Source organism: Cetorhinus maximus, chromosome 6, assembly GCF_964194155.1.
Source record: "Cetorhinus maximus chromosome 6, sCetMax3.hap1.1, whole genome shotgun sequence".
Lineage (NCBI taxonomy): Eukaryota > Metazoa > Chordata > Chondrichthyes > Lamniformes > Cetorhinidae > Cetorhinus > Cetorhinus maximus.
Genome location: NC_135884.1, coordinates 130,124,293 through 130,143,076, shown reverse-complemented (window position 1 = coordinate 130,143,076; position 18,784 = coordinate 130,124,293). Strand labels below are relative to the sequence as shown.

At 42.0% G+C, this 18,784-nt stretch overlaps 2 protein-coding genes across 3 annotated transcripts in view; one reads left to right on the top strand and one right to left on the bottom strand.

Annotated features, from left to right (window-relative positions):
• The window catches only part of wwp2 (WW domain containing E3 ubiquitin protein ligase 2), a 240,278-nt gene that overhangs the window by 199,021 nt on the left and 22,473 nt on the right, over window positions 1-18,784 (bottom strand). For both annotated transcript variants that reach the window (XM_078544500.1, XM_078544501.1), the window contains exon 3: window positions 1,352-1,496. In XM_078544500.1, the coding sequence (XP_078400626.1) occupies window positions 1,352-1,496 (145 nt within the window). The remainder of the gene's footprint in view (window positions 1-1,351; window positions 1,497-18,784) is intronic.
• kars1 (lysyl-tRNA synthetase 1) overlaps window positions 16,703-18,784 on the top strand; it is a 531,769-nt gene continuing 529,687 nt past the window's right edge. The window contains exon 1 of the mRNA XM_078544510.1: window positions 16,703-16,766. The gene's annotated coding sequence lies outside the window, so the exon portion shown is untranslated. The remainder of the gene's footprint in view (window positions 16,767-18,784) is intronic.

Below are 18,784 nucleotides of genomic sequence, written 5' to 3'. Positions count from 1 at the left end.
CCTAAATCCATCCGAAGAATTCCTGAATTGACTGGGTTTCTTCTGAAACAAAGGTCTTAACCACCTCAGGATGAATGTCTTCAATCAATATACCAGGATGTGACCAAAGACCACCACCAAATTTGGAAAAGCAACAGAAATTGTGATGAGTCACATAATGCAGCCATGTTTGTCCCTTTGCAATCTTGAAATGCTGCCTGCAGAAAGACAGCAGCAGAAAAGGCAGTTACACCAATGCCTTAAAAGAACTGGAAGCTGTAACATTGCAAGGTCTCCAAGCCTGTTCCTTTTCGGGTCCACCAATACAGCAAACTGACCTCCTGGTAACAAGATGACAAGCAGCTAACTTCGTGAACTGCAGAAAGTCCATCCCTTCAAAAGAATCCTGAAACGACTTTGGCAGACAACTTCAGTTGTTGAATTCCCCTAAAACTCCCTTCAGGAGTGACAGCATCTTCTTTATCAGGCCTGCAATGTGTGTTTTCCAGAGCAAGACAATCATGTGAGTTATGAACTGTTCTTTTTGCTTATAACCTGTAAAAGTGCACTACTCTCTTCAACTGTACTTTCCGGGAGTGCGTTTGTGTGTGACTTTGAGAGTTGAGTGCCATAGCGTTAGATTTTGGGGCAAGTGATTAAATAAACAATCCTCTTTCTATAAACTCACAAAAAGCTTGCTGCAAATTATTCAACTTGTCCACAAACAGAGGTCAAAACACACACACACACACACACACACACCCTGTCTCTTAAAGGCCTACGATTGTGGACAGTTGGAAAGAAAACACTGATTTCAGCAGTAATAAATAAAGAAAATGCTTGAAAAACTCAGCAGGCCTGGCAGCATTTGTGGATAGAGAAGCAGAGTAACGTTTCTCTACAGATGCTGCCAGACCTGCTGAGTTTCCCAGCATTTTCTGTTTTTATTTCAGATTTCCAGCATCTACAGTATTTTGCTTTTGTTTTACTGATTTCAGCAATTCTCTCACCCTGTCCATTACAATCATTAAATTTCCTTGTCTACTGCAGTGGAAATATTTCCATTAATAGTTCATAGCAATATTATCTGATACTTAATATCAACTTAATAAATCGTAATAAAACATCATTCACACTGTGTAATTGAGTATAGGATTCAACCGGTGCTAGTCCTGGAGAAAAATTGACCATGGAATGAACCCGACAGTGAAACCCACTAAATTGCATATGCCTCTAACCTCAATGAGCCACAAAACACAACTTAAGGACAAGTGCTTCATTCCACAAGGAAACTACATGAAATTAATATTTATCTGTTCAGGACCCATTGGTTGTGTGCAACATGAAATAATAAAACGGCAGTTTTTCTTACAAGGTCAATGTCTCATTCCACTGGGGATGAAGGTTTCCATTTCGTTTTCCTGTTTTCTTCGTTTCACTGTGCAGACCATCCACTGTCACCTCAACATAACAACTGATCCTTGTTGGTTTTGGGACTCTCAGTTTGGCTTTCAAAACTAAACAAAATTAAAATCATGGTAAAAATCATGTTTTTTTTAAACAAATATCAGAAGCAATATCAAGCAGGTACTTAAAACTTGTCCCACCTGGTCTCACTTTTCCAAGCACATCACTCGAAGCACACAAAAATAAAGGTTAAACATTCAGGTTTCAAAATGAAAACCAGCAAGACCATTTTAGTCATATCTTACTTTTAGAATGAAATACTGGTTACTTCAGATTATAAAAGTGTAACAAATAGTCAAAATATATTTTGCAAAGAAACAAAATACATAACAAAACCTGTCCTTGCTTGGGAGACACACAGCACATTGGTGCATTAATGTACAACACAACAAAATGGTAGGATATTAGTTCACAGCCAAGGTTCCTCACACAGGGAACAGTAGCATACTAGTTATGTTATTAGACTAGTAATCCAGAGGCATGAGTTCAAATCCAACCACGGCAGCTAGGGAGTTTAAATTCATTCAATAAATAAATCTGGAATAAAAAGCTTGTGTCAGTAATGGTGAACATGTAACTACTAGATTGTCCCAAAAACCCACCTGGCTTACTAAAGTCCTAAAGGGAACCAAACCTGCTGTCCATTATCATTCTGGCCTACATGTGACTCCAGACCCACAGTAATGTGGGTGATTCACAACTGCCCTCTGAAATGACCTCACAAGCCACTCAGTTAAGGGAATTAGGGATAGGCAATAAATGCTGGCCTTGCCAGCAACTCCCACATCTTGTAAATTAGTAGAAAAAAACAGTTCATCAGTATCTCATTCAGGAAATTAGGTGGAGACCTTATAAATTAGTTTTGAGGAATGTTCTTTTTATACATGGTACATGTTTAACGTTATATTGAACTAGAAGAATAGACAAGAAACCCAAAATATGTATTTAATTGTACAACCATGGCGAAGCTCAGCAGAGACAGACACATGACAGCGCGTTGGCAGACAAAGGGAGAATAGTCCGTCGATTAATCCCGCGTATCGGCCAACAGCTAACTTCCAGCACTGCTGGAGACCTCACAGCAAGCTATCCACTTTGTCTTAGCAGTGGGGAATGCAAGACAAAGATTAAGAGAAGCACCATCAAACACTGACATCTCCACCACATTGAAGTCCTTTTTCATTCTCAGTGGAAAGCAAAACTGATGAAAGTATAAAATGGAACAGTATATTGGTGCACAGACATTACACAAACAAGGTTAATAGCTCGACATGAGATCACCATTTAAAAATATATTCTGAGTGCAATCCATTCCACTAGCAACAGTTTCACTGTCTAGGGTTTAACAACTGCAAGCTCAGTGAATGCCAAATCAAATAAGCTATTGGAAAAAGAGAAGACGGGTGAAAATATTTTTATAAAAAAAAGGCACGTGTTCATTTTAACAAAGATTCGATTACAAGCAAACTTTGTGTTTTTAATTGTTGAAACAACTGGCTCCAAGACTCTCTCATAATAAATTCTGACAACAAAAACGAACAATGTATTTTTTGCAAAATACTGATGTTCTGAAACCTAGAGAAAATGGACCATCGACTTTCACCCCTCGAATGAGGATTTCCATTTATTTTTGATGGCAACAACTGGTGTTACATTTTTTTTTAAATTCCCCTCAGAACTAAGTTACAAAAAGACAATGCCTGATATACAGTCCAATTAATGTGCTTTCAAAGTCTGGTGCTGTATTGATTTCAGATTATGATGCCCTGAATGACCACAATACCTTTTGTCTTCCCTCCAGATTCAGATTTAAAGTAAGCAGTACTCCAAACAACTTCATGTGCTGAGAAGGATTCAAAAAGCTGCAGATGTTTGTGACTACTTTTCATTTCCACGAAAAATCTTCAGGACATTCAAATCGGGTATTTAAATTAGGCTGATAAACTTCACCTGGTTTCCTTCTTACCTGTTCAATAGCAGCAGGAGAATTGCCTTCAAAGGCTTCACTTCCCATTCTTGCACAGTTACACCTGGAATCTCCCATGGTCCGCTCACAAATCTCATCTAAATGCTGCCCATCAGTGAAATCATTCAAAAACATCGGGTTCCATATGAAAATGTCCAACTCCATTACACCATCACCTCTCTCAACCCCTCCATGGTCTCCAATTGCTTATCTGGCATCTAGTATTGAATGAGCAGCAATTTCCTCTTACAAAATCTTGGGAAGACCAAGACCACTGTCTTCTATACCAACCATAAACTGTTTCTTAGCTACTGACTCCATCCCTCTCTCTGGCCACTTGAGGCCGAATAGACTATTTGCAACCTGGATGCCATATTTGATCCCAAATATCCGTACCATTACTAAGAACGCATATTTTCACCTCTGCATTATCACCTGACACTGCCTCAGCTCTTCTGCGATCCAAACCCTCATCCATGCCTTGGTCATTTCTAGACTTGACTACTCCAGCTCTCTCCTGGTCATCCTACCATCTACCGCTCTACATAAGCTTGAGCCAATGCAGAATTCTGCCGTGTCTATTCTAGGATTTTAAAATTCTCATCCTTATTTTCAAATTCATCCACAACCTCACCTCTCCCTATCTCTAACCTCCTTTCACCTGAATCTTCCACGATCTCTGCACTCCTCCAGTTGTGGCAACTTGTGCAACATTTTAATTGCTCCACCACTGGCACCCATGCTTTCAGTTGCCTTGGCTAAGTTCTGAAATTCCTATCTTAGACCTCTCCACTTTTCTCATTAAGATTATCTTTAAAACCTACTACTTTGCTCGCCTGTCCTAATAGCTCATGCAGCTCCCGGTCACATGTTGTTTGATAACACTTGAGGCATCTTGGAAGGTTTTATTCCATTAAAGATGCTATATAAATGCAACTTGTCATTTTTTAGAGCTAACGTTTTGAAGGTCACAGTGGAAATAATTCTCCTCCATTTAGAAGAAATAAGAATCTATTTAAAATACTTGCACTGAATTTGCGTAAATTGTAATGAGGCATCTGAAGCCGAATGGAAAATAAGGATTTCTCAAATGAGTAGCAGCATGATAGAATGTCATTATCTTAACGTAACTTTAAAAGAAATCTGTTAGAAGGAATGGTTATGAAGTACCAATATCTTGTTTAGCTTTGCGTTAACGTTTTTGTTTTTAATTGATGTCAGAGATAATAGACTTGAAGGAGTTAATGTCAAAAAGGTAAATAAATAGGTACAGCTGAAGGATCAAGGTTAATAATTATATAGAGTTTCATGAACTCCATCTCTTCAAACTAACAGGTTTAAGAACTTTGAATAATTTTTAGTTTTTTATAAATATATGAACTCTGCGCTTAACAGGGGGGGTATGAATGCTGAGGGACTAAAGTCTATTTCAGATAGTTAGTGCCAACATCAAGTGATCCAAGGTTCAATATACCATAGTTAAATGATCAAATCGCCACTATACTGCTGAATCTTGAGAATAGCATTCCCTGTGCCAGTGTGACATCTTACTATTCCCACATAAGTCATCCTGTAGCCTCGACATGCGATTCAACTTTAGTGGTAATTAGTGTGCAAGCAGGTGCAGTTGTTTGCTGTGGGTCCATATCTACTCTAAGCTGTATTGAGAATCGCCACACTTACTAGGCACATTGGGGCCCTTCACTGGCAGTAAGTTGAGTAGAATTTATGCCAACAGTTGGCTTGATTCCAACCCATGTCTCAGTGGCAAAAAGAAGTATCCAATTCTGCACCACCCAATTTACTTCAAGCCACTTTTAACAGAGAAATAAAATCAATTCTATTCGGGGAAAAGCAAAATTATGCTTTAGGTTTCTTTTAATCCAATACTGCAATTGTACTCGTTCAACAACAATCATCTCTCACTGGCAACTCCAAACCCTAGCTGCGAGCTCCATCGCCCACCTGGCTGTCACAGGGCCCAGTGACCTACCCCTGCTCCTAAGTCTTATGTCCCTATGTACCAGACTATTCATAAATTCAAAGTCCCATTTGAATTTGCAGAGCTTCTGACCCCAATGCTCACCACCTGAAAGACCACTCACTTCCACCTCCATATAATTCTTCTGACCCCACAACTTACTCTGTCGCCGAAACACTCAATTATGCCTTTTGTCACCTCCAAACGTGACTATTCCAATGCTCCCCTGACATGCCTCCTATTCTTCACTCTCCAAAAACTTTGGCTCATCCAAAATTTTGCTGCCTGTATACCATCCCACACCAAGTCCTGTTCAACCAACTCCCCTTCTGGTTCTTTAAATTTAAAATCCTCATCCACCTGTTTAGATGGCTTCTTAATTTCACCCCTCCTTATTTCAGTAACCTCCACCAGTACAACCTTTAACACCACTCATGATTCCAGTCTCTTGTACATCTTCCTTCCCATCACTGGAGGCGATGCCTTTGGCTAAGTGGTTCCATGCTTTGGACTTTCCTCCCCAAATTCCTGTGCTTCTCCACTTCCTTTCTTTCTTCAATGTCTTGCTTAAAATCCACCTCTTTAACCAAACTTTTAGTCACCCTCCTAATATCACCTTCTTTGGTTCCATCTCTATTCTTGTCTCATCACAGATTTGTGAAGCACTCTGGGAACTCTTCAATGTTAAATGTGCTATATGGTACGAGTGTTACTTTGATGGCAAAAGTAATTGTACTTCTGTTAGAGAGAACAATTTTAAAAGGATATTTTATGTCTGGATTGCCTGAGTTAAACATAAGAACAAACACCACCAACAAACACCACCAACAACCTAGAAACCAATAATTTTATCATTTTCAATATTTAACATTCCCCTCTTAGTGTAGGTGTCCAACCTGAGGCCCCATACCATTGGACATGTAACAACAAAGACCCCACAAAATACAGCTTTGTAGCTAAAAGACAAAACGGCTCACTTAGGGGAGAAAGGGGAGAAAAGTGCAGCATGGTGTAGTATCAACCTGTACCAGTCAGAAAATATCAAAGTGCTGAATTAGCTAAATTCAACTGAACAGCATTTTCACAAATATGACTACCACTTGGAGTTTAAGTTTTATCCTGCGCCCCACCCCACCCCAACTGAAGACATACACTTTCAGGAGTACCACTGACACTCAGCAGGTCACCCATCATACCTAGACATCAAGTGCAGCTTGAATAATGAGGCATCACAGCCAAGTTTGATCTGCCCTCAAGATAACCACAAGCATATTTTCAACTGGGGTCGCAAAATGGCAGTGGAGAATGACAATCCTGCTAATTTCCCCCTTCTTAATAGTAGGGTGCCAAGTACCTTACTACCACCTTGGCTGACATTTGCCAACAGCAAGATCAGAAATCACCTTCTTGGTCAGTATGTATGGCTGTGTTACATGCCAACTTAAATATACTAAGTTACCGTGAAAATGAGTTCTGAACCTGAACCTTCAAATCCTTGGGTTTACAGGATCTTAAATGAAGAGACAATATAAACAATAAACTTCTAAAAACATTATAAAATTATCCTTTTAGGAAGCAACTCTTGACTTGTACTGCATTAAAAAAGTTTGCCATTAAAAACATGGATATTTTTTCCCCAGTTGATCACATTATGACTCATAACAAGGTTCTGCAGTTTGTTCTATAACTGCAACCAGCAAATGCCAAAAGAAACAAGTCTGTCTCATTTCTAGCTAGAATTACGTCAATAGATGACACCAATGCAGGCAGAGCCAATGCGTAACATTGTATAAACTATTTTTTTTAACAATTTATTTTGGAGTGTTAACTAGATAATGAATCAAGAAAATTATGTTGCTAAAAATCATAACTGTTATAAGTTTTGAAACAGGTCTGCTCACTGCAAACTACTTTTATGGTAATGAAGAAATACTGTAGGGGGGGTCATAGGTGAATACTGGAAACTCATATCAAAAATACTGCCCTCTGAGATCAGTGCAGCAGCCAGATTATTCCATGTTGAGTGCTATTTTAGATCTTCCAATGTTTTGTTAACAGGCCTATGAAGTTGATTAAACTAGATAGATAAACATAATTTAAAATCAAGATGCCAAACAGAAATCAGGGTGTTAATTTGGTATGTGTCACTATTCTATTACTGGATTTACTTTTCAACTTAGTGTTTCAAGAAACCATGAAACATGAATATTCCCACCAAATGTTACGAAAGTACTATATTCTTCCTGTTTACTTTGTTACTCAAGAAAACTTAGAAAGATAGAAACACAAATTTGGATTACTTAGATTGGCATGCCAATCCAAACTTGTATTTTTTTAAATTTATTCATTCACAGGATGCGGACGTTGCTGGCTATGTCAGCATTTATTGCTCATCCCCAATTGCTATCGAGAAAGTGATGGTGAGCTGCCTCTTGAATTGCTGCAGGCCATGTGGTGTGGCCCACAGTGCAGTTAGTAGGAGAGTTTCAGATTTTTACCCAGCGCCAGTTAAGGAATGGCAATTTAGTTCCAAGTCAGGATGGTGGTGTTCCCATGCATCTGCTGTCCTTGTCCTTCTAGGTGGTAGAGGTTATGGGTTTGGAAGGTGCTGCAGTGCATTTTGTAGATGGTACACACTGGTGCCACTGTGCCTCAGTGGTGCAGGGAATAAATGTTTAAAGTACTGAATGGGGTGCCAATCAAGCGGGCTGCTTTGTCCTGGATGGTGTCAAGCTTCTTGAGTGTTATTAGAGCTGCACTCATCCAGGCAAGTGGGGAGTATTCCATCACACTCCTGGCTTGTGCCTTGTAGACGATAGACAGGCTTTGGGAGTCAGGAGGTGAGTTACTTGCCGCAGAATACCCAGCCTCTGACCTGCTCTTGTAGCCACAGTATTTATATGGCTAGCCCAGTTCAATTTCTGGTCAATGGTAACCCCTAGAATAAAAGCAAAATACTGCGGTTGCCGGAAATCTGAAATAAAAACACAAAATTGGTGGAAAAACTCAGCAGCCCTGAAGAAGATTCATACAGACTCGAAATATCAACTCTGTCTCTCTCTCCACAGATTCTGCCAGGCCTGCTGAATTTTTACACCATTTTCTGTTTTTATTTCAGGTAACCACCAGAATGTTGACAGTGGGGTATTCAGCAATGGTACTATCATTTAATGTCAAGAGGAGATGGTTAGGTTCTCTCTTGTTGGTGATGGTTATTGGCTCATACTTGCATGGCACGAATGTTATTTGCCACTCATCAGCACAAGCTTGAATGTTGTCCAGGTCTTGCTGCATTTGGGCTTGGACTGCTTCAGTATCTGAGGATTTGCGAATGGTGCTGAACATTGTGCAATCATCAGTGAATATCCCCACTTCTGACCTTATGATTGAGGGAAGGTCATTGACAAAGCAGCTGAAGATGATTGGGACTAGGACACTACCCTGAAGAACTCCTGCGGTGATGCCCTGGGACTGAGACAATTGACCTCCAACAACTGCAATCACCCTCCTTTGTGATAGGTATAACACCAACTAGTTGAGAGTTTTCCCCGATTCCCATTGACTTCAGTTTTGCTTGGGCTCCTTGATGCCACACTCAGTCAAATGCTGCCTTGATGTCAAGGGTAGTCACTGTGATATAGTGTGTTGCAAATGCTTTTGAACAACTCGTGGCAATCTCTTTCTACTCCACAGTTCAATCCCAATTGGCAAACTTCCTGTTAAGATGGAGCATGCATTTACCAGTTCCCAATAGAATGTATGCTCCAGCCTCAAGAAATCCTCAGAGGACAGTGTTTACTGGACGGTTAGCATGACTTCAGAGAAATCCCTTCTCAAGTCACAAAACCATTGAAAGTTTAGTGCAAGAAAAAACAATTTGTTTCAGTCTTTGCATCAGCAACAGCTCCTCAAAGTTATCTGCTCACAGTTTAATTTCCCTACTCCTTCAATACTTTAATATTTTTCTTCAAATGTTCATATAAATTCTTCTATATGCAATTGACTTGGCTTTGATAGTAACTTGTGATTATGTATTCTACATTCTAATACTCACGTGAAAAGATTTCCTCTAATCACTCACCTCAACATTTCTAGTAATGATCTCTAGTTTATACTAATTAACCATTCACCAATGAAATATGCTATGTACCCTCCCAAACGCTTTCATAAATGCCCCTTGACCTACTTCACACTAATGAATACAGAATAGTTATCAAGACCAAGAACTATATCCTCAGTCCTGGCAGCATCTAGCAGCTATCCCCCAATTTGATCAATCATAGCTTTTCCATGTTGTCTCACATAGTTTTGTACTGAACTGCTAGCACTGTTTGTACAATAGAGAGTCAACATTCCAAAAAAATTGCAATTTAGTTTGAAGTTGCTAATAATTTTGCTACATTGATTGTAAAACAGCAGTTTCATTCGGTAATTGCTGGCAGTTGAATGACATCTTCTACTTCATAATGAACACAACCTAAAATTATTTGAAAATAATCACCAAACCTAGATTTCCGTTAGTCTTATGTTAGCCAATTACACTACAGTGCCAAAAAGTGAGATTGATGATCAATTTTTAGCCATAAAATTTAACTCCACCATATTCACAGTGACCCACAGCCAAGAGTCTACAATGGGAATCTTACTATTGGATGCAGCAGGAAATGGTGCAGCATCAGCCTCAATATTTTGGGAAGGGAAGCAATGAAGCAACAGGGGGAAGGTGAAGAAAAAGACATAATAAAAATGATTTTGTAACTGAAAGATCCACTGCCTTGCAGAAAAAGTATAGGAATGAGAGGAGAGAATAACTTAGTCATGGAATTAATTAAACTAAATTGATAGATGCTAACTGCAAACTTTATTGTAATGTGGGGTTTAGGAACAGCTTCATAATTTGTATGTCACCAGTTCTCGTATAACAAACAAGCAGGAAATCTTCATCCCCATACCTGCCTTCAGGTTGATGGAGGATTATTTCAAAATAACTGGCAGCTCATATACTTCGGTCTAGTAGGGAATATGTTAAAGAAAATAAATGGAACCACAACAAAACCCCTCCCAGTTTCTACATGAAATTTGAATACCAAATAACATCACATGAAGCTACATTTCACTGTGGTTCTAACTTTATCTGCACAGATCTCTCCCATCTAAATTCTCAACAATGATTAAAAGCTTTCAGAGGTTAATTACACCTTGTAGCAGAAAACTTGTGAAAGCCTTTAAAAATATTTAAACATAATTAAGTTATCTACCTCCAACATCAAAAACAGAATTTGAGTTTCAACAAGACAGAATTTGATTTTTATCTTCGTTTCTGCCTTCTATAACAAGAATAGAATGCTAAGAATCACAAATCATATTTCATACAGTGTGATTACATTAACTTTTCACATGCTGAAATTCATTCCTAGACAAGGTTGATATGATTGAATTTATCCCAGCACTTGGTCTGCATATTACTATTACAATCCCAGCTGATGTTACTACTGGACAAGTAAAATCCCAGAGTGAAAACTGGCTCAATAGATCCTAACTTTTATTTTGTTTTAGAAACTGGGGAGGTAAGTTACTGAACAAATTCACAGGAGTCTGACGAACTTTGAACACAAAGAATAAAACATTCAGTAAACAAGAAAAACAAACTATAGTACACCAGACAAAAAGATTGGAAAGATTTCAATACAAACGGAAGAATATGATTCAAATATTCACTATTCCTTCAACCCAGCCATACCGCTACAGACACACAAATTAGGAAAAATAAAACAATTTACCATATCCATCTTACACGCTAATATTCAGGGTAAGTTTGCAGTACATGTGAATTAACAGGCAAACTGTGGACAGACTCGCCAGACTCCAAAGTAAATGACAGATGTGACCAAAGCAGATTAAATGGATTTCTCAACAACCCACCCAGATGCTTGTCACACTGTGAACCAACAAGTCTCACTGAAACTCTGCCTTTCTCATGAGGTTTCCAATTCCACATTTGAACTTGCCTTGGAATTCTCTCCGAACTTCGCTCCCACTCGAACAGCTTCAACAAGGATCTAGCTCCAGCATTTAAATCTTGCCTTCTGAGTATCCTTTCCCCTAGATAATCGTCCAAGCACACTTTCAGATCTTGGGCCATGCCAAGCAGAACACCGCTACTCCAAAAGGATACCTTTGCCCTTACAGCCCACAGCATGGAGTCACCAGCCTTTGGCTGCCCTCTCAGATCTTCTGGGCTTTTCTCAAGCCCACTTTGCTTCAAGTCTGCTCCCCACAGCTCTCTCTCTAATTCCGAGCCTATTGCTCTGTTCCTTTCTCTCAACTTTACTTAACAGGATCTGTTTCTGAACTCTGTCCTTGTCCCTTTCCTGGGACCTTCTTCTGGGACTTCTTTCTGCCCCACTTCCTGGTTAGGGATCTTCTTAGTTTGGGGCCTTCTCCCTGTACCCCTCCCTGTATCCTGCTCCCTGGGACACCGTATGTGACCTGCAATTTCGCACCATTTCCCTTCTTCACTTCATTTTCTTCTTAAAGTGTACGCAGGACCGGTTCCTGGCCTGAAGACAAGAAAAACCACTAACTACACGTGTGCGGCCATTCTCCGGCTGGCACATGTGCAGAAGTCCCGAGGCCCATGGGGAACTGTAGTTCTCGAACTGTGACTGCCGATTTCGGTAGATACCGGAGTTTGTTACACAACATTAACTATTTATATCACCAACAAAGAGTATGTCCATCAAAATGTATGATCATAATCGTCACACTGTGAAAGTTCTCCAGTTGCAATAAAACCCACGTTAACCTCAAGCTTTCTAGTCTCCCTTTCCCTATCTTACTGCAGGCTCATCCGATTCACTCGGCGACAGTTGATGAAGGAACAGGTCAAGGAAACTAAAATAGAAAAGGAATAAAAGACTAAACCTGTGGTGGATCAGAGATGTGTGTGCTATAAAAGGTGATATTTCACAATACATGACTAATTTACTTTTATTTTACTAAATTAGCAAAGTGCTGGATCATCTATAAGTCAGATCTTCAAGTATTTAGACAAATAACCCTGAGTACTTAGATGGAGAGAGGCGGTGACATAGTGGTATTGTCACTGGCCTAGTGTTGCAGAGACTCAGGGTAATGCTCTTGGGGCCTGGGTTCGAATCCCAGCCGTTGATGAAATTTGAATTCAATAAAAATCTGAAATTAAGATGATGACCACGAAACCATTGACGATTGTCAACAGCAAGAAATCTGCTGTCCTTAGATAAAAGCAAAAAACTGCGGATGCTGGAAATCCAAAACAAAAACAAAAATACCTGGAAAAACTCAGCAGGTCTGGCAGCATCTGCGGAGAGCAGCACAGTTAATGTTTCAAGTCCGAATGACCCTTCAACAGAACTAAGTAAAAATAGAAGAGAGGTGAAATATAAGCTAGTTTAAGGGGGGGTGGGACAAGTAGAGCTGGATAGAGGGCCAGTGATAGGTGGAGATAACCAAAAGATGTCACAGACAAAAGGACAAAGAGGTGTTGAAGGTGGTGATATTATCTATGGAATGTGCTAATTAAGGGTAGAAAGCAGGAGAAGCAAGGTACAGATAGCCCTAGTGGGTTGGGGTGGGGTGAAGGAATCAAAAAAGGCTCAAAGGTAGAGATAAAACAATGGATGGAAATACATTTAAAAATAATGGAAGTAGGTGGGAAAAGAAAAATCTATATAAATTATTGGAAAAAAAAGGGGGGGGGGGGGCGGGAAATCAGAAAGGGGGTGGGGATGGAGGAGAGAGTTCATGATCTAAAATTGTTGAACTCAATATTCAGTCCGGAAGGCTGTAAAGTGCCTAGTCAGAAAATGAGGTGCTGTTCCTCCAGTTTGGTCACATCTTTTTTGGTCACATCACAGTTGGTAACATCTTTTGGTTATCTCCACCTATCACTGGCCCTCTATGCACCTCTACTTTCCCACCCCCTCTTAAACCAGCTTATATTTCACCTCTCTTCTATTTTTACTTAGTTCTGTTGAAGGGTCATTCGGACTCAAAACGTTAACTGTGCTCCTCTCTGCAGATGCTGCCAGACCTGCTGAGTTTTTCCAGGTATTTTTGTTTTTGTTTTGGATTTCCAACAGCCGCAGTTTTTTGCTTTTATCTTAGTGTTTAATTGACTGCCACTTCTCTTCAACGAATGCCTACCTTGAAGAAATATTGCTCTTCTCTCCGTCAGGATTTCCGTATCTCTCTTTTGCCTTGTTTAACTTCATTGCTTTCCATTTCTCCCCTGGTGTTTGACAAGGTGTTTACTAAAACCCGCTTTCACAGCCATATTTCCTTCCTCACTGACTGTCTCCGTCTCCGACTTACCCCACTTGGATTTCAACTGAAGTTCCATCCCTCATGTTTCGAACCCACCCAGGATTACAGGTATCTCCGGGACATAGAACGCTCCTCGGATTGCTGTTCTCGTCGCATTCTGAGATCCACACTCAGTGCCATGCGCCGCCATATGAACACACTCGACCTCTCCCTCCAGCAGCACCGCCGCACCTTTTTTCAAAGCTGCGCGTGCCCCCAGTTTCATTTTGTTCTTCGTCTCACCCGACGCCTCAACAAGAAACTTTGTCTCTTTCTTTCAGGTGCAAAGGAACGCAAGCTCCAACAACTCACTGCCACCAACACCCATCCAGGACCCTCCATCCCTGCCTGTCCCTCTGTCCCCATCCCGTCTTCCAATCCCAGCCCCGGCCGTGTATTCACCATACCCCCTGACCTTCCCCTCTCTGACGGTGAACGTTCAGTGCTCAGCAAAGGACTTAGTTTCATACCCTTACGCCCTCATCGCAATGAATTTTGGGCTCGGCACAATGCTGAACTCTACTTCCGCTGCCTTCGTCTCCGTGCTCACTTCTTTGGGCAGGAGTCCTCTCCCCGTTCAACGGATCCCTTTACCCACCTCCAATATTCTCCCTCCACCTGGAACTCTCCCTCTGGATTCTTACCTTCTCTTGATCTTTTCATTGAGAACTGTCAGCGTGACATTAGTCGTCTCAATTTCTCTGATCCTCTCACCCATTCTAACCTGTCTCTCTCTGAACTTGCAGCACTTCGTTCTCTCAGGTCCAACCCTGCCATTGTCATCAAACCCACTGACAAGGGTGGTGCTGTTGTTGTCTGGCGCACTGACCTCTACCTCGCAGAGGCTGAGCGTCAACTCGCAGACACTTCCTCCTACCTCCCCTGGACCATGACCCCACCACTGAACATCAAGCCATTGTTTCCAGGACTGTTACTGACCTCATCTCCTCTGGAGATCTTCCTCCCACAGCTTCCAACCTGATAGTCTCCCAACCTCGGACGGCCCGCTTCTACCTCCTACCCAAAATCCACAAACAGGACTGTCCTGGCAGACCGATCCTGCCCCACGGAACTCATTTCTCGTTATCTTGACTCCATTCTCTCTCCCCTTGTCCAGTCCCTTCCCACCTACATCCACGATTCCTCTGACACCCTACATCATATCAACAATTTCCAGTTCCCTGGCCCCAACCGCCTCCTCTTCATCATGGACGTCCAAGCTCTCTACACCTCCATCCCCCACCGGGATGGTCCGATGGCTCTCCGCTTCTTCCTCGAACAGAGGCCCGAACAATCCCCATCCACCACTACTCTCCTCCGTCTGGCTGAACTTGTTCTCACACTGAACAATTTCTCCTTAAACTCCTCTCACTTCCTCCAAATAAAAGGTGTGGCTATGGGTACCCACATGGGCCCCAGCTATGCCTGTCTCTTTATGGGGTATGTGGAACATTCCTTGTTCCAGTCCTATTCCAGTCCCCTCCCACAACTCTTTCTCCGGTACATCGATGATTACTTCGGTGCTGCTTCATGCTCTCGTCTGGACCTGGAAAAATTTTATTAATTTTGCTTCCAATTTCCACCCCTCCATCATTTTCACATAGTCTATCTCTGACACTTCCCTTCCCTTCCTTGACCTCTCTGTCTCAATTTCTGGTGATAGACTGTCCACCAATATCCATTACAAGCCTACCAACTCCCACAGCTACCTCGACTACAGCTCCTCACACCCTGTAAGGACTCCATCCCATTCTCTCAGTTCCTTCGCCTCCGTCGCATCTGTTCTGATGATGCCACTTTCAAAAACAGTTGCTCTGACATGTCTTCCTTCTTCCTTAACCGAGGTTTTCCACCCACGGTCGTTGACAGGGCCCTCAACCGTGTCCGGCCCACCTCCCGCGCATCCGCCCTCACACCTTCTTCTCCCTCCCAGAAACATGATAGAGTCCCCCTTGTCCTCACTTATCACCCCACCAGCCTCCGCATTCAAAGGATCATCCTCCGCCATTTCCACCAACTCCAGCATGATGCCACTACCAAACACATCTTCCCTTCACCCTCCCCGGCGGCATTCCGCAGGGATCGTTCCCTCCAGGACACCCTGGTCCACTCCTCCATCACCCCCTACACCTCAACCCCCTCCCAAGGCACCCTCCCATGCAACCGCAGAAGGTGCAACACTTGCCCCTTTACTTCCCCTCTCCTCACCGTCCAAGGGCCCAAACACTCCTTTCAAGTGAAGCAGCATTTCACTTGCACTTCCCTCAATTTAGTCTACTGCATTCGTTGCTCCCAATGCTGTTTCCTCTACATTGGAGAGACCAAACGCAGACTGGGTGACCGCTTTGCAGAACACCTTCGGTCTGTCTGCAAGCATTACCCAGACCTCCCTGTCGCTTGCCATTTTAACACTCCACCCTGCTCTCATGCCCACATGTCCATCCTTGGCTTGCTGCATTGTTCCAGTGAAGCTCAACGCAAACTGGAGGAACAGCACCTCATCTTCTGACTAGGCACTTTACAGCCTTCCGGACTGAATATTGAGTTCAACAATTTTAGATCATGAACTCTCTCCTCCATCCCCACCCCCTTTCCGATTTCCCCCCCCTTATTTTCCCCAATAATTTATATAGATTTTTCTTTTCCCACCTACTTCCATTATTTTTAAATGTATTTCCATCCATTGTTTTATCTCTACCTTTGAGCCTTTTTTGATTCCTTAACCCCACCCCAACCCACTAGGGCTATCTGTACCTTGCTTGTTCTGCTTTCTACCCTTAATTAGCATATTCCATAGATAATACCACCACCTTCAACACCTCTTTGTCCTTTTGTCTGTGACATCTTTTGGTTATCTCCACCTATCACTGGCCCTCTATCCAGCTCTACTTGTCCCACCCCCCCCTTAAACCAGTTTATATTTCACCTCTTCTATTTTTACTTAGTTCTGTTGAAGGGTCATTCGGACTCGAAACGTTAACTGTGCTCCTCTCCGCAGATGCTGCCAGACCTGCTGAGTTTTTCCAGGTATTTTAGAATCTGCTGTCCTTACCTGGTCTGGCCTACATTTGAGTCCTTAATATGGCCTCTGAACAAGGGCAATAAATGCTGGCCTAGCCAGCAACGCCCATATCCCATGAACATGAATATAAAAGAAAATTGCTGTTTCCTGTGAATAATACTGATTCGCTTTAACAAAATTAATTGCACATTCTCAAGACTTCACAAAGCAGTTCGCTGCCCATTAAAGCATAGCCACTTTTTATTCGACAAATGATCCAGCAAATTTGTGCACAGTAAGGCATCCCAAAATAACAATGAAGTCAAATGTTTTGGTGGCAAGAGTTGAAGGATGAATGCTAACCAGGGCACCGGAATACCCAAGTCTTCTTCAAAAAGGTGTGGCAAGGGAATTTAAGAGCCCCTATTCCAGGTGCAAACAAACATTTAAGATGAGTTCAAACTTGCTAACTCAATGATATTTCTGAAATTACCCAAACTCAATATGAATCTGACCACATTTTTCATTCATTCTTGGGATATGGATGTCACTAGCTGAGCTAGTATTTATTGCTCATGCTTAATTGTATTATAAATACCGAGCTTATGGCTCATGGTAATATCTTTGAGGTATTTTTAAGTTATGGGAAGATTATAGTTTAATTGTCGAACATGGGATAAATACAACTAAAGCAACTTGAAGACTATTACACTTAAAAGGTTGGGGCCATGTTGACTTAAGTGCTTAACAGCTAGAGAGGCAAGATTGTAAAACAACAGGTGGGCTTACTTAGCTGGAGAATTAGAGACCAGGTGTTCATATTGCTTGCAAAGAAATGCAGCCCTGAGAGCAGTTTTGTTTTGGGAGTTAAAGCTACAATTAATTTGAAAGCAGTGAGCCCCAAAAGACTACGTCATCATGGAGATGGGTGGAGCTTAAGTTAATTTAGAGTTGAAATATCTGTGTTTGTTGTTGTTTGAGCTGGAGGGAAAGGTGTGTTCTGCAGCAGGGCAAAAGGCTAAACTGAAACGGTGCTACTGTTAGCAGGCTCCATGCAGCAAAAGCATTGCTGTTAGCTGGCTCTATGTAGTTAGGACTCAGGGGAAGTCCCAGGAGCCATTTGACAGCCCTGTGCAGTTAGGGTTCAGGTGAAGTCCAGAGGAGCTGAGAAGGTGGCAGAAGGTCACTGGCTCTGTGCCAAAAAGGGTTAGTGTTCAGAATAAGCCTTAGTGCCATTTATAGTTTGGTGTAGCTGGGGAGACTGGTGAAATCCAGGGGCAATGCCAGCCCAATGAAGTTAGCCAGCTATTAAAGAGCTGAAATTGCAAAAGTAGAGGCTAGAGAACAAACTCGAAAACCCAGGGAAATGGAGTCGCGGGAGAAAAGATTGAAATCTGGGGAGGTGTACAGTTGTTGAGGCTGTCCGAGTTGGAGCAGCTTTGAGGAATTTCAGAGGCTGATCTATAAAAGCTTTTAATTTATTCATTCTTGGGGCGTGGACTTCGCTGGTTGGACCAGCATTTATTGTCCATCCCTAATTGCCCTTGAGAAGGTGGTGATGAGCTGTCTTCTTGAAACGCTGCAGTCCATGGTGTAGGTACACCCACAGTGCTGTTAGAAGGGGAGTTCCAGGATTTTGACCCAGCGATAGGGAAGGAATGGCGATATATTTCCAAGTCAGGATGGTGAGTGACTCAGAGGGCAACTTCCAGGTGGTGGTGTTCCCATCTATCTGCTGCCCTTGTCCTTCTATATGATAGTGGTCATGGGTTTGGAAGATGCTGTCAAAGGAGTCTTGGTGAATCCCTGCAGTGCATCTTGTAGATGGTACACACTGCTGCTACTATACGTCAGTGGTGGAGGGAGTGAATGTTTGTGGATGTGGTGCCAATCAAGCAGGCTGCTTTGTCCTGGATGATGTCAAGCTTCTTGAGTGCTGTGGGAGCTGCACTCATCAAGGCAAGTGGGGAGTATTTCATCATACTCCTGACTTGGGCCTTGTAGATGGTGAGCAGGCTTTGGGGAATCAGAAGGTGAATTACTC